Source organism: Balaenoptera musculus, chromosome 20 (genome assembly GCF_009873245.2).
Source record: "Balaenoptera musculus isolate JJ_BM4_2016_0621 chromosome 20, mBalMus1.pri.v3, whole genome shotgun sequence".
Lineage (NCBI taxonomy): Eukaryota > Metazoa > Chordata > Mammalia > Artiodactyla > Balaenopteridae > Balaenoptera > Balaenoptera musculus.
The window spans coordinates 54770824-54785834 of NC_045804.1; the positions used below are offsets into that span (position 1 = coordinate 54770824).

At 40.4% G+C, this 15011-nt stretch overlaps 1 protein-coding gene across 3 annotated transcripts in view; it reads left to right on the top strand.

Moving 5' to 3' along the window:
- Window positions 1-15011, top strand: part of MYOCD (myocardin) — an 88756-nt gene that overhangs the window by 25595 nt on the left and 48150 nt on the right. For all 3 annotated transcript variants that reach the window (XM_036837119.1, XM_036837120.1, XM_036837121.1), the window contains exon 2: window positions 8354-8419. In XM_036837119.1, the coding sequence (XP_036693014.1) occupies window positions 8354-8419 (66 nt within the window). The remainder of the gene's footprint in view (window positions 1-8353; window positions 8420-15011) is intronic.

Here is a 15011-nt window from a genome sequence, read left to right on the forward strand (position 1 = left end):
TTTCTAGAATGGTATAAATATTGCCTAACAACTATTGTGTAATTGGTCACAATAATTATCACGTTTTATTTTAACATTCGGGGGAAATATCACATTGGTTTTTATTGTCTCTTTTTGTCCTTAAGTATAACATTGTAATGATTTTGATTTTTTTTAGTAAAGAAACTTAATTTAAAAAAAAAAAGAAGCAACCTGGGTGCAAACATGTGACTCTTAATTCTGGCAACGATGCCCAAACGAACACAAGAGTAGAGAAAAACAATTGCTTTGTTTCTGAAAGCTAAGACAGGCTGACACCCAAATGCCAGAACCGTCAGGGAACATATTGGGATGACATGGAAAAGACACCAAGAACTCGCTCCCTTTCACCTCCCAAAGATAACCGTATGGCCTCAAAGGAAGCACAGAGGAAGCTGCATGGATACCCGTAATTTGTAGGTGGTTGGAACTGGGAGTGGGGGAAGGCTTGGGCTGAAAAGCAGCTCTCTGCTCAGAGTATTTTTAGCTACAGTGGAGCAGTGGAGATTTGCCAGGAGCTCTGGGGACACAAATGGTCACAGCAGGCTGAAAGCAGGGAGGGCAGTGCTGGTCAGTAAAGCACAGAGAGACAAGGATGGAGGCCAGACAGCAGCTGAGGACAGCTGTGCCCAGACGGAAAGGCCAGTAGTGGTACGGTTTCTGCCCCAGTATCAGGGGTCTCCCACATTCAGCAGGAAGCAGGCATGGAAAGGGATGTGGTCATTCAGTCTCCACCTCTACAGCATCGGAGCTTTGCCAGACCTGGAGAAGAAGCCTCCCAGGGACAAATGCCACTGCCAAGATCATCCTGACCTTGGCTGTCTGGCCTCTCCCTGTAGGCTTGGAGCACTGACCTGGCAACCAGGCCACCAGCTTCACTGGAGAGAAGGCTTACAGCAGCTTCCGAGTGATAAGAGCAGCAAAGCCAAGGGTGCTGGACAACCCTGCCATGCTTTACTTAGCGAGTGAGAAGAACATCAGAATAACCCCTCAAGAGAGCTATTTGCTTTATGGGCCAACAGCCTGCAAACAATTCCACTTCTAAGAGTGTATCCCAAAGTAATAGCTTGAGGATGTGGCCCCAAATTAACTACAAAGAATGTCTGCTTCTGTTTTACATGGTAAGATATGGCAAACAAACTAATTATTCAATAACAGGCATTTCGTTCAGTCACTTACGGAATAATCAGAAAATGAAATACTATGCAGCTTATAAAATTGTCTCTTTTGAAGGGTATTCAGTGGCATAGGAATATATTTGTGATACATTACTAAAAAGAGCAGCTAATGAAGGAAAACTTACTATATGATCCCACATAAACATATAGGAAAAAGGACCTCAAGTACATGAATCAAATATTAATAATAGTTATCTCTAGTTCAGGGATGAGTATTTTTTTTCCTGGAAGCCTTTCTGCATCTTGCAGTGTTTCTACATTGAGTTCATATTGCTTTTGCTATCCACCCTTTATCCCTCTATGTTACATTCTAAGAGAATGGCTCAAACTTACAGTTTACTGATTTATTTTTAACTGTATTCATTCAGCCATCCACTTGAGTGTGTTTATTTTAATGAACTAAGTTATACTTTGACCTTTGGTTTATTTTTTAATTTTATTTTTTTGATTGTAGTAAAACACACATGAAATTTACATTTTAATCATTTTTAAGTGTGCAGTCAGTGGTATTAAATACATTCACATGGTTGTACAACCATCATCACCATCCATCTTCAGATCTTTTTCATCTTGCAAAACTGAAACTCAGTACTCATTAAAACAATAACTCCCCGTGCCCTGGTCCCCTCCTCCCCTGGCAATCACCATTGTTTTCTCTGTCTCTATGAATTTGACTACTCTAGGGACTTCATATCAGTGGAATCATGCAGTATTTGTCCTTTAGTGACTGTTTTACTCAGCATAATGTCCTCAAGGTTCGTCGACATTGTAGCATGTGTCAGAATCTCTTTCCTTGTTAAGGCTGAATAATATCCTACTGTATGTCTACACAACATTTTGTTTGTCCATTCATTCACTGGTGGACACTTGGGTTATTTCCACCTCTTGGTTACGGTGAATAATGCTGCTATGAACATGGGTGTACAAGTATCTCTTCTAGTCTCTGCTTTCACTTCTTTTGGACATATACTCAGAAGTGGGATTGGTGGATCATATGGTAGTTCTATTTTAATTTTTTGAGGAGCCACCATACTGGTTTCTATAGTAGCTGAACTATTCTACATTCTCAGCAGCAGTGCAATTTTGTCACATCCTCATCAACACTTGTTAATTCCCATTTTTTTTAACAGTAGCCATACTAATGGGTATGAAGTGGTTATTTTATTTTATTTTTAATTAATGAAAATTATCTTGCCTGTCTCTGAGAAATACCTGCTCCGTTTGTTCACACTGTTTTGTTGAAGTTTGGAGCCTTTCTTTCATGGTGCTGACATTCCTCCCAGGTTAGGTGATTCTTGATTGTACCCTCACGTATGCCCTGTGGATACCTGTTAGACTGTCTGAGGCACAGGTGAGCACAGTCTGTGGGGAAAAGACACGTTGCTTCACAGTCTGAAGCCCGCCACTGTGTCTCCCAAGATGACTTGTTTACTGCTCCCACCTGGAGACAGTTTCATCCCACATAACCAATGCCCGATCCAGTGCATGGAGGGGTACAGGACATAGTAGGGGCAGACCTCTAGCTTTGGTACCCCAATTAACAATGCTGTTACACTGAGCCTTAGGCGCCCTCCTGCTCCAAGGCAAGGAGGATTCTTGGCATGGCTTTCCGTCACTCACTTGTGTATGTCTTGGGATGAGTTTTCCAGTCCAATCAATTCCATATTCATTTTATGTCTCAGAGATTACTTACAGTTCCAATACACTGAGGAATCCCCTTTTTCTTTCCCTGTGAAGGTATAGATTTTTTAAACTCTCATTTCTGTTATTTATAGCAATCAGTTGTGTGCTCCGTCTGCCATCTTGAAACAGAAAACATATACTACTTTTGCTGCTAAGAGGAGAGAAAAGGATAAGAAGTGTAAATTAGTATAAATTAGAACTTAGCACCTAGAAACAGATCATGGCTTATATTAGAACTCTAATAAATGATGAAAGCAACATTACAAATCAGCGAGCAAAGGAAAATTCTTTAATAAATGGCAGAGACATACGTAGTTTGCCAACTGTTTGGAATAAATTAAAGTTACAGTCTAGCCTCAAACCATACATCAGATTCCACATGTGGGGATATATATATATATATTTCTCTCTTCCTTCATATCACCAAATTCTTCCAATTATTTTTGTTCAAAAGTGTTTTCATATTTTTCTCTTTCATTCACTTCTATTACTTTAATGCAGTCAATCTAAGTCAAAATAGCTTTATATCTAGAGAACTGAAGCAGACTTCAGAATGGTTGACACTAGTAATGGGACATCTCTCAAAACTTTTTCCTTTATTGGATTGAGATCTATGATAAATGCAAAATAATTGAGGATTCTTACTTACTTTTGGTGTAATATATAGAATATGGAAGTTATTTGACAGAGAACTTGCAAAATCACTTATTCCAATCACAATATTTTGATAGAATTTACTAGTAAAACAATCTGGGCTTGGAGGTTTTTTTGAGGGGGGAATTTTTTGGTAATCAGTGTAATTTATTAATTAAATATAGCATATTCAGATTTATGGTTCTTCTTGTATCAATTTTGGTAAGTTGTAGTTTTCAAGAAATTTTATCTAAATTGTCAAGTTTATTGGCACAAATTTCTTAATGATATTTTCCTATTATCCTTTCTAATGTCGAGGGTCTAGGGTGGTAATAACTCATTTTTTAATTCCTGATATTGGTAAAATTTATCCTTTCTCTCTCTTTTTTTTTTTTAATCAGTCTAGTGAAGGCTTTGTCAGTTTTGTTGTCTTGGCAAAGAACCAGCCTTTGGCTTTGTTAATTTTCTCTGGTACTTGTCTGCTTTCTGTTTTGAAGATTTCTGCTCTGATCTTTATTTCTCTTCCTTCTACTTACTTTGAGTATACTTCTTTTTTAGCTCACTGTGGTAGAAACTTAGGTCATTGATAATTTAAATCTTTCTCCTAATCTAACAGAAGCACTTAAGACTCTAAGTTTCCCTCTAAGCATTGCTTTATCTGCATCCCATAAATTGAAATATGTTGTATATTCATTATCATTCCGTTCAAAATATCTGTAATTTCCCTTGTGATTTCTTTTTTGACCTATGAATTATTTAGAAGTTATCACCTAGTATTTTCCTAAATAGCACGTTGGTTCCCATTTCTAGTTAATTCCAATGTGATCAGAGAAATACTTTATATGAGTTCAGTTTTTTTTTTACGTTTATTGAAACTTGTTTTATGGTCTAGTATATCTTGATGAATGTACTATGTGCACTTGAGAAGAATGTTTATTCTGTAGTTAGTGGGTATAAAGCTCTATAAATATAAATTAAATCAAGATGGTTGATATTGTTGTTCACATCCTCTATGTCATTAGTAATTTTCTATCTAGTTCTACCAAATGTTGAGAGGGATCTTAAAAATCTACCATGATTTTGAAATTGTCTATCCCTTTAATTCTGTCAATTTTTGCTTCATGTAATTTGAAGCTCTCATTAGATGCCTATCCATTTATAATTGCTAGGCCTTCCTGATGAATTGTCTTCTTTATAATTATGAAATGTCCCTTCTTTATCTCTGTTAATACTCTTTGACTTAAAGTATATATTAACTGATATAGCCATTCCACCTTCTTATGATTACTGTTTGTATGGTGTATCTTTTTTCCATCTATTTGTTTTTAACCAATCTGAGTCTTTATGTATAAAGTGTGTCTCTTGTAGACGGCATATAATTGAATATTGCTTTTTAAAAAATCCCTCCTGATAATCTGCCTTTTGAGTGTTTCACCCATTAATATTTAATGTAATTATTGATTACCACTTTATTACTCATTTTCTGTTTGTCCCTCTACTTTTTGTTTCTATTTTCCCCATTTCTTGCTTTGTTTTGGATTATTTGAATATTTTTTAACATTCCATTTTAATCTATTTATTCTTTTAAATTATACCTCTTGGCATTTTTATTTATTAGTTGCTCTAAGGATGAGAATATACATAATTAACCTTTCACAGTCTACCTGTAGTTAATATTATACCACTGCATGTAAAATATAGAAACCTTGCTGTCATAAAGGGCCCTTTATGTTATAATTGTTACCTGTATTACGTCTACATGCCTTAAGAACATCACAAGACAATGATATGACTTTTCTCTAAACAGTATATATATATATATATAGATACACACACACACACACACATATATGACATATATATTTCTTAAACCTAAGAAGAAAAAAAATCTTTAAAATTTACCCAGCTAGTTACCATTTCTGATATGCTTTCATCATTCTTGAATATCCAGGTTTCCTTCTGATACCATTCCCCTTCAGCCTGAAGAATTTCCTTAAGCATAGTAGTAAGTAATAAGGAATTTACTTCCTTATTGTAGTAAAGTCTGCTGGCAACAAATTATCCTGTTTCCCCTTTACCTGAGCATACCTTTATTTCACCTTCATTCCTAGAGGATATTTTCTATTCTGGGTTGACAGTTTCATGTTTTGTTTTCATTTTGTTTTATTTTCTGGACTCCATGATTCCTGCTGAGAAGTCTGTGGTTATTTAAATCAATGTTTCCCTTTATGTAATGTGTTGTTTTTCCTGGCTACTTTCAAGATTTTCTCCTTCTCGTTGGTTTTCAGCCATCGGATTATGATGTATCTAAGTGTTGTTTTCTGTGACTATATCTGGTTTGGGGTTTGTTGAGCTTTCTGAATCTGTAAATTTCTGTTTTTCACCGAATTTAGGGAGTTTTGGCAATTATTTATTTTTCTGCTCTCTTTCTAGGACTCTCATTAGCTGATATTAGACTTTCTGATATTGTGGCACAGGTACCGGAGGCTCTGTCCACTTTTTCCATCATTTCCCTCTCTCCTCTTCAGTTTGCTCTGTGTTCAAGTATGCCGATTCATTACTCTGATATTCATTCTTTTTTCAGGCCTTTCGGTGAATTTTTTATTTCAGATATTCTACTGTTAAGTTTCGTATTTCCATTTGATTCCTTTTTATGTGTTCTGTCTTCTTGGTGCAACTTCCTGTCTTTACATTCATTTCAAGTATGCTTTCTTTTACTTCATTGAGCATAGTTGAAAATAACTGAAGTCCTCGTCTGATAATTCCAACATCTGGGTCACCTCAAGGTTAGCGTCTCATTATTGTCTTTTCCATTTAGAGTGGGTCACATTTTCCTAATTCTTTGTGTGTAGAGTAATTGTGCATTGCATCCTGGACATTGTGAGTCTTATACATAGACTCCTACGGTCCTCAGGAGAATGCTGATGTTTTTGTTTTAGTGCACAGTTAACCCAGGTAGAGTCCCACTTTAAGCTCTCTCTTGCCTGTGTGCACAGATGTTCAAATTCCAGTTTAATTTTAAACCTTTGCTGTGCTGCTTTGAATCTGTCCCATGGAAACATCATTAGTGGATCAACCTGAAACTTGCTGAGATTCACACATGGAATTAGGGAACCCCTTCCTTCTCCAGCTCCTTCCCTTGCTGATTTCCCCCTTACTCCCTGGTGGGCAGCCTTGGTTGTCTGGGCACCTTTTCCTGATTCCTCTGGCCAGAAAGATGAGCAGGTTTTCTATTGGAGTTTTAACTACCTATGACTTGCCACTTCATGACTACAGGCCACCCTCAAGGCAAAGCCCTCCCACCCCAAAAGGAGAAACTCACCCCTATGTAAGTCACCTCTCCAAGTTTCAACTCCTCCCTACAGTCTGCCTGATTTTGTCACTATTCAGAATCCTCAGGTAGTTACTTTTCACATTATGTTCAGAGTTTACGGTTTTTATCAGTAAGAGGGTTGGTCTGAAGGAGGGCTTGAATAATAAACGCTCGTGTCGTTTTCGTTTATCCACAAAGTAAAATAATTTAGTCCTCTTTGTTGTCCAGTCCTAAGATGGAGTCATATGAGGCTATTCAGTGGAGCACAGTCTAGCCACCAAAAGTAATTAAAAGTATTTCAGCAACATTGGTCTCTCCCAAAGAAGTTTGGTGAGAAGCCGATTCAAAACCCACAGCAACACTTTTTTAAATTGTCTTTCTCCGTTACTTTCTCAGTATATCTTATGACTGCATTTGCTCTGAAGCCTCACTCTGAAATACTAAATAAACTTGAACATCAGCCCATATATCCTTTTCATTTTTGCTTCTCTTCTCTCCATTCTAATTTTATATTCATAAAAGCAATGCTTATTCTCTCTTTTCATTATAAGGTGATTAAACCAATCCCTCTCGTTGAAAATTTCTGCTCTTTCTATTCTTATCCTGAGCAACTTAAACCCAGGAACCAAGATGGCGAACTCATAATCTCCCTGAGAAAATGTAAATGTCCAAAGATGGGTATTTTTTTTTAGGAGGAAAGGGGTGAAGAGGATGAGAAAATCATAAATACTATACTCATAATATATATATATCATATATATAAGTACTTATATGTATAAATATGTATAATATATATAGTCTGTGCTAGGGATAGTAACAAAGTTTTATAATTTATAGTTTGGACAGATTACAGTGTTTTAATTTTTCTAAGTAAAGCATGACTCCAATAGTCCTTCTCTGAATTTCCAGGTGGATTCCAAACTCTCATAATACTACCATGTATTGATGACTTATGTGCCAGGCGCTCTGCTAAGCAGTCTTCATACACAGTTTAATCAAACTATATAGCAATCCTGTAAGGCAGGCATTGTTCCCAGTTACAAATGAAAACACTGAGGGTCAGAGAGGTTGAACAACTTGCCCAGAGTTACCCACATAGGAAGGGGCTAGAGACGGGATTTGAACCCAGGTGAGACTGGAGAGGCCAAGCTTTTTTTACTCCATCTCCTCTTTTGAAATCATGGCCAAATTCCCAGCAGTGTTTGATGGTATTCACCTCCCAGGTGGTATAGCAGGGGAAGACAGAGCATGGTGCTGTGAAAGTAACATTCACTTCACAGAGGAGACAAGTCTTCTAGTCTCTGGTTGTTACCCACTTGCTGCAAAACCCTGCAACCCCCTCAGCTTCTCTCATCCTTCCTTCTACACGTCTACAACAAAAACGCAAGTCTCCTTCACGCAGACTTTCAGAACTGTTCTAGAAATAACGCAAGAAGAGTGATGCAAAAAAAAAAAAAAGTACAAGGCAAATAGAAGTGATTGCAATCAGTCTTAGCCCAACTCACAAACTAACACTTGCTTTTCTAAGTTTTACAGTTACGGCTTCAACAGAGAAGGACCCAAGAACAACTGGCTAACCAAGGCATCATACCACGTGAGTAGCTGCATCTCTTATTGACTGATCTGTACCATGGGACCGTGCAGCTTGGGAGCTGGAAAGCACCTCAGAGGTCATAGTCTAATTCCATGGATCAGTCTCCCCAGCTCCTCACACACTCTGTGTCAGCAGGAATCCCAGACCTTGGAGGCTTAGCCCCAAATGGTACTCACCTGTAAGGGCTTCCCTGTAATCATATAGGTTGTACCTAAAATTCCAATGTGGTGGTTTGTTTACAGGACAAACACAATTCTATGGGCATCCATCCCTCTCTCCTACTTTTAGAATTGGATCTAATCACTCTTCTTTCCGGAAGCACCAATCACATCATCTTTTTCTCACCTCCTCGGTTTCACTTCTGTTTGGGTACTTGAGTCCACAAGTAATTGAATATTGTCCAGTGCTTCCTTTCTGGAATAATGAGCGGCAATACCATTCTAGTGTAAACGGTGTAACATTGAATTACTGGCCATCATTTGGGTCAAAGAAGAAGGATTATCATATCTTTTAGAAGATATGTTTGAAATTTCCTGCCAGTTTAGCAATTGAAGCTAACTTTTGGTTAGCTATAGAAACAGGAAAAGTCCTAGATAAATGGAATCACCATGTAAGCTCCTTTAGGTGACACTTTCTAACTTCTCACCCCAGCAAAATTTAAAAGTCAAGATCCGTAATGACTCCTGCAGAAATCCAGGTCCTTGTCATGACTGTGGCTTCAGGGTTAAGCATGCAACAAGCAAGCATGTGCCCTTAATTGAATGTCCTGCAGGTAGTAACCTCGGTGCCCTGTGATCCAAGGTCCAAACATTTTAAGTGTAGTCCGTGCTTCAGAACCAGAACAGAACTAAGAATATTTAAGTCCCTTTCCTTTGGTAATTCAGGTGAAGTTCTTTGTTCATGGCTAAGCCCTACAAAGAATAAACAGCAGGTGACCTTATGGCAGAACAACTTTTTTAGAGGTTTGCTAAAGCACAGAAGAAAGATCTCACCCTGCAGTTGAAAGGCTGCTTCAGTAAAATGTACAGTTAGGATGAGAAACCAAAGGTACAAGTCTGTGTGGCCTGTTTCATCTCAGTCAGCCCAGCAGGGCAGGTGCTAAAACACAGGAAAGACCAAGAGTCTGCACACTTCAAGACAGATAAATACGTTCGCACTCAAATGTGAGCAGGCCAGTCTTTTTCAGAATCCTGTTGCAAATGCGTAGAATCGAATTTGTTTAACCACATCTAGAAGAACGATTCACTAAGAATGGAGTGTAGACAAGTGTAGATCCACCAGGATCCTCTCAGTAGACCACAGTCTCTACCACGTGCCCTCAAATACAAGATGAGCACATCAGTTTCAGTGGGATTAAAATAATCTGTTCCTTCACGGGTGTTTCTTTCCCTTAATTCTGGAAAGGCAATTGGAGTAGAGAGGCCTGGTACCTTTGCATCCCCTCAAGCTGTTCACAGCTGATTTAAAGTTTAACTACGTGCTTATATAATCCAAGCCTGGGTCTTGCAGCTGGCTTTTGGATGAGAATAAACTTTTGTTTTTAGGTTGCTGGGGTTAAATTTCAGGGAATCAGTGAAACACCTAATAAAAATAGGAATGAACCCGATGGTACCTTTTTACATAACACTCTTATGTAAGTCATCCAAATTGAACGTCCATTTGTAGAGTCGAGTCCAATGAAGATATAATATTTTGTTCTCCAGGATTTTCAGAATCAAATAGTGTACATATTAACGAAATACTGCTTGACAGAAATTTTGCATCCATAGCCCATTGTATGATTAAGATAATTGCTGGGGGAAAGTCCTAAGAGTAATGCAATGATATTTCTTTTTAATTCAGCAAAATGAGAAGGGTTGATTAAGCATCGTCAGTTTTCCTTACTCTTTAGCCATCTCCTCTCCAGGCTTCCCAAGGGTGTCGATTCTGCTGTGGAAAAATGTCAGAGCCTCAGCAGGTGCACCCTGCAGGCCCAGCCCCTAGACCGCGATGACTTAGTGCTTCTGGGGAAGCCAGACCCAGACGAGCCTCTGCACCTGCTGAGAGGCTGGGGGCCGAGATGGTAGCCTCTTCAACCCAGACATGAAACATGCAGTCTGTTTACTCAGCACCCCCGGGGGTACGTGTGTAAAAGCAGCCGCTCCAGAAGCGGGAACAGGAGCCCACAGTCTCAGGGTCCTTTCAACTCAATCAAACTCAACACATTTCATGATGAACTTGACTCTCTGCAGGGTGGTATGCCAGGTGCTATGGGGGGCCACAGTGAGCAAGACCGTCCATCGCGGAGACTCGAGATTTCAGGGGAAAAGGTGACAAGAGACACAGATAGTATAAGTCAGGGTGAAACTAGTTATGTTCTACAAGAGGGCTCTTTATGTCTTCCTTCTATCATTTGAAGTTTTTGAAGTGGAAGGAAAGCGGAAAGGAGGAAGGAAGGGGGTAGAATGGAGGGAAGCAAAGCCAGTAGTCATTGGAGATCATCTAATTTTGTGATTTTCAATGTTTTTTAATAGTTAAAGATATTGTGTCTGTGTATATATATATATATACTCCCCTGGTGGCGCAGTGGTTGAGAATCCGCCTGCCAAGGCAGGAGACACGAGTTCGAGCCCTGGTCTGGGAAGATCCCACATGCCGCAGAGCAACTAAGCCCGTGCACCACAACTACTGAGCCTGAGCTCTAGAGCCCGCGAGCCGCAACTACTGAGCCCGCGAGCCACAACTACTGAGCCCAGGAGCCACAACTCCTGAAGCCCGCACGCCTAGAGCCCGTACTCTGCAGCAGGAGAAGCCACCGCAATGCGAAGCCCGCGCACTGCAACGAAGAGTAGCCCCCGCTCGCCGCAACTAGAGAAAACCCATGCACAGCAACGAAGACCCAATGCAGCCAAAAATAAATAAATAAATAAAAATTTTAAATTTATGAAAAAAAAATATATATATACACTGGCTGGAACAGGGTCGGGGGCCTCTGTCCCATTCACTCGGCTCCCCTCATCCCTCCTAGATGACCCTGATTATCCTCCCCAGAGCGCTGGTCCTCTTCAAACAGAGTTTGCAAATTCCTTCCCTGGGCTTCCCTGGTGGCGCAGTGGTTGAGAATCTGCCTGCCAATGCAGGGGACGCGGGTTCGAGCCCTGGTCTGGGAAGATCCCACATGCCGCGGAGCAACTAGGCCCGTGAGCCACAATTGCTGAGCCTGCGCGTCTGGAGCCTGTGCTCCGCAACAAGAGAGGCCGCAATAGTGAGAGGCCTGTGCACCGCGATGAAGAGTGGCCCCCACTCGCCGCAACTAGAGAAAGCCCACGCACAGAAACGAAGACCCAACACAGCCATAAATAAATAAATAAATAAACCCAAAGTTTAAAAAAAAAAAGAACCCTTCCAGAATCAAAGAAAAAAGTCCTCCTTTAAAAAAAAAAGAAAATCCCTTCCCTAGTCCAAGTCTCATTGTCTTTAACCTCCATGAAACCGAGATTGGAGAGGCCTAAGAGGCTTTTCAAACATCCCAAAGCCAGGGCCCAGTGTGGTCCTACTTACAAACCTGAACTGTGAGACTTTAAATGAACGTACAATAAAACTAGTAACACAGCCTCACGTTATCCATACATTGGAAATAATTGCAGTGCTCCCCCTGAATTTTCAGACTTGTCATAAATTGCCTAAATGGAAAGCTTATGGCCAAGTGAATTGTTCATTGTCCTTATGGTATTATCGGATGGCTCTGCAGTTTTTAGCTGGTCAACGGAAACACCTGCTCTCCTTGGACAGAATTAGTCATGAGTTGTACATTAGATTAAATCCCAAGGGCATTGTCCATTGCAAAAAAAAGTGCAGTCCACTCCTAGTGCGGCAGAGCTGAGGCCAGAACCCGTGTCTCCTGATCCTGGTATAGGGCTCTTGACTCAAATATTCAAAAGGAATCACTGGAACTTTAAAAGCACTTCCTTAAGTTTCTATCATCAAGCATTTTGTGGCCAGGAAAATTCATTTGGAATTTGGGAAAATAAAAACATGTATGTGTGAAAATGCCAAGGAAAAGCCCATGGTTTTAATGAAATGGCTTTGGGTTCTACGTCATAATCTATGTCTCACCATGACCAAGAGTGAATGGAAAATTCCACTGAGTTTGCTCTATGGCTGGTCTCATTTCAAATGCACACCAAATTGATGATTAAGTAGAAGGTTTCTCCCCCACTGACTCCAGTGGGACCATGTGTGATTTTCAGTAGACTAGTGAAACTGGTCCACATGGATTGAATTTAATTTCTTCCTCCTTCATGGGCTTGCATCCTGCAGGTTTCAAAGTTGCTGATGAGTAACCAACAGGCCACAGCAATCAGAGAATCAAAGTCTCTTTTATAATCGCCCTTCATCACCTCTCTTAAGCATGTACTCATATCTTACCTTGTATATATTATAGGTTTAGGATTTTCCCCTTCCAGTGCTTTGAATGCACTTAAAGGCATTTTTCCTTGAATTTAGTCAAGGAAAGCAGGGCTCTGAGATCAGCACACGGCCCCTCGAACAACTTTAAACAGTGGGAAAGGGTTCTCGGGCCAGAAGCATGGGCCCAGGTTGGCTTCTAAGATTGCTTTCACATTTATAGTATCAGTGGTGGAATTCACATTTTCAAAAGAGTCGTGAAATCTGAGTGAAATAGCCTCTCAACATTTACGTAGAAATATTACTTTAAGAATATATTGTTTGGACTCCTCTCCAAAATCCTACCTCTGAATCTCAAAACGGAGATTTCAAATTGCCTACTTGTCACCATCAACTAGAGTTCAAAGGGATGGCTTTGCCGCCCCTCCCTGCCAGGCTCAAGGCTGCAAGAGGACATCAAGGTTCTCTTATTTTCTCTTGCCTTTGAGACAGAGCCCAGGCTCCTCCTCTGGAGACCTGTGGGTGGGGCTCAGATCTGTTCATTATTTCTCAGGCAGATTTTCGCCACTGTCTTCTTTTCTCTGGGCATCACTCTCCTGGGTTGAATCTTAAATACCATTTTATTCCAACCATTTCAGAAGCCTTAGTGCAGAAAGACGATCAGCTCTGAGTTTTCAATGCAAAAAAAAACAGTCATAGAGCAATTCAGTAAATATTTCGACCATCTGCTGGGAGGAAGGCCTTATGGAACACAGAGGAGTCAGACATGAATTCTGTTTCAAAGAGCCTACAGTCCAGAAGGTTCCCCAAATCGCTCCTGCTTAGTTATCCCCATTAATAATATTGGACAATGTCCCGCCACTACACGGAGTGGGTTTCTGGGAGAATTGAAGGAAATAGATGACTTTCTCTCCCTTTCCTTCTGCTACTACAGTGGGGCTGATCTATATGAACCCAGGGGAGAGAGGAGGGAACATTGAGTTTATTCTCTGGGATTATAGAAAACGAGATTAGAGACCTGAAGTGGATTACAGAGGCCCAGGGGCCCAGAGAGGCTGCGACTTCTCCCCAGAGACTCAGAGAAAGCACAGAAAGAAGCATCTGGGCAGCCAGGTTCTATGGTCTGATCGATGTCAATGAATGGAAAGATACGATGAGCTATCTGTGAATGGTGCTGCCTTTATTTGTTTTGCAGACTAATCCAAGCCTCAGCAGACACATACTTACTGCAAAGCCTTGGTAAATCCCTGAATTCTGTGATCCTCCTCCTGAATAGCAAGAAGAATGACGGGGCAATTCCTCTACCCACAGCACATGCAGCTTCCTGATAGTTTTGAGACGTTGACGGGGCAAAGTCTTCCTTCCCTTCCTCAGTGCCTTCATCTGACTTGGCTTCTCCCCACAGCACCCTACGTACCACACACTGTTGGCTGTTTGAGCAGAACACGGCACAAGGGTTTCATCTGTCCCTCTCCCCTTCCTTCTAACACCTCAAATTCAGAGATAGGAAAAAAAAGGTGCCCTGGATTTTCATGCCAAGCCCATTTGGGTCTAAAATCCTCACTTCTTTATTTCCCTCCCTCTTTCCTTCGATTTTCTAGTTCCTCGCTCCTTAGAAACTAGTAAACCAGTGATGACAGGCACCCTTTGAATTTGTCTTTGAACCCTTCTGAGAAACTCCAAAGTATTCATGTGTGATGCATTAAATTCTCCAAGTGTGCAAGCCAGGCCTTAAATGTTACAAAGCTCCGTTGGGAGAATGCACTCTTTTCAGACCCCTAAGGCTATCCTTTGGGTACTGAATAGGCAATCTGTTGCCAACCTAAAGAGTTAAGACAATTTCCAAAGCATTATCACACACCCATAGCGTGGATCCCATTTGTTTGGGGAAAAAAAATATTCATGGTCCAACTTGTCCTTAAAAGCAGAGCCAAGAGAGGACTACGAGATCCATTTTGTAAGTGGGAAACGGAGAACACAGGAAACCTGTCAGACTTGTTCAAGGCTGTACCAAAAATAGATGGCAAAGCAAGGACAGAGCCCGAAGGGAAGGCTCCCAAAATTTTAGTCACTTTTGAAACTATACCCATTACTGCCATGGGTCTTGCGTTTGAATCAGTTTTGTCTTCCTCCCAAAGAACCCTACATATGTGAATTGTTAATCCATATATCTGTCTTTAATTAGCGGCATATAAGCTTACCAGCC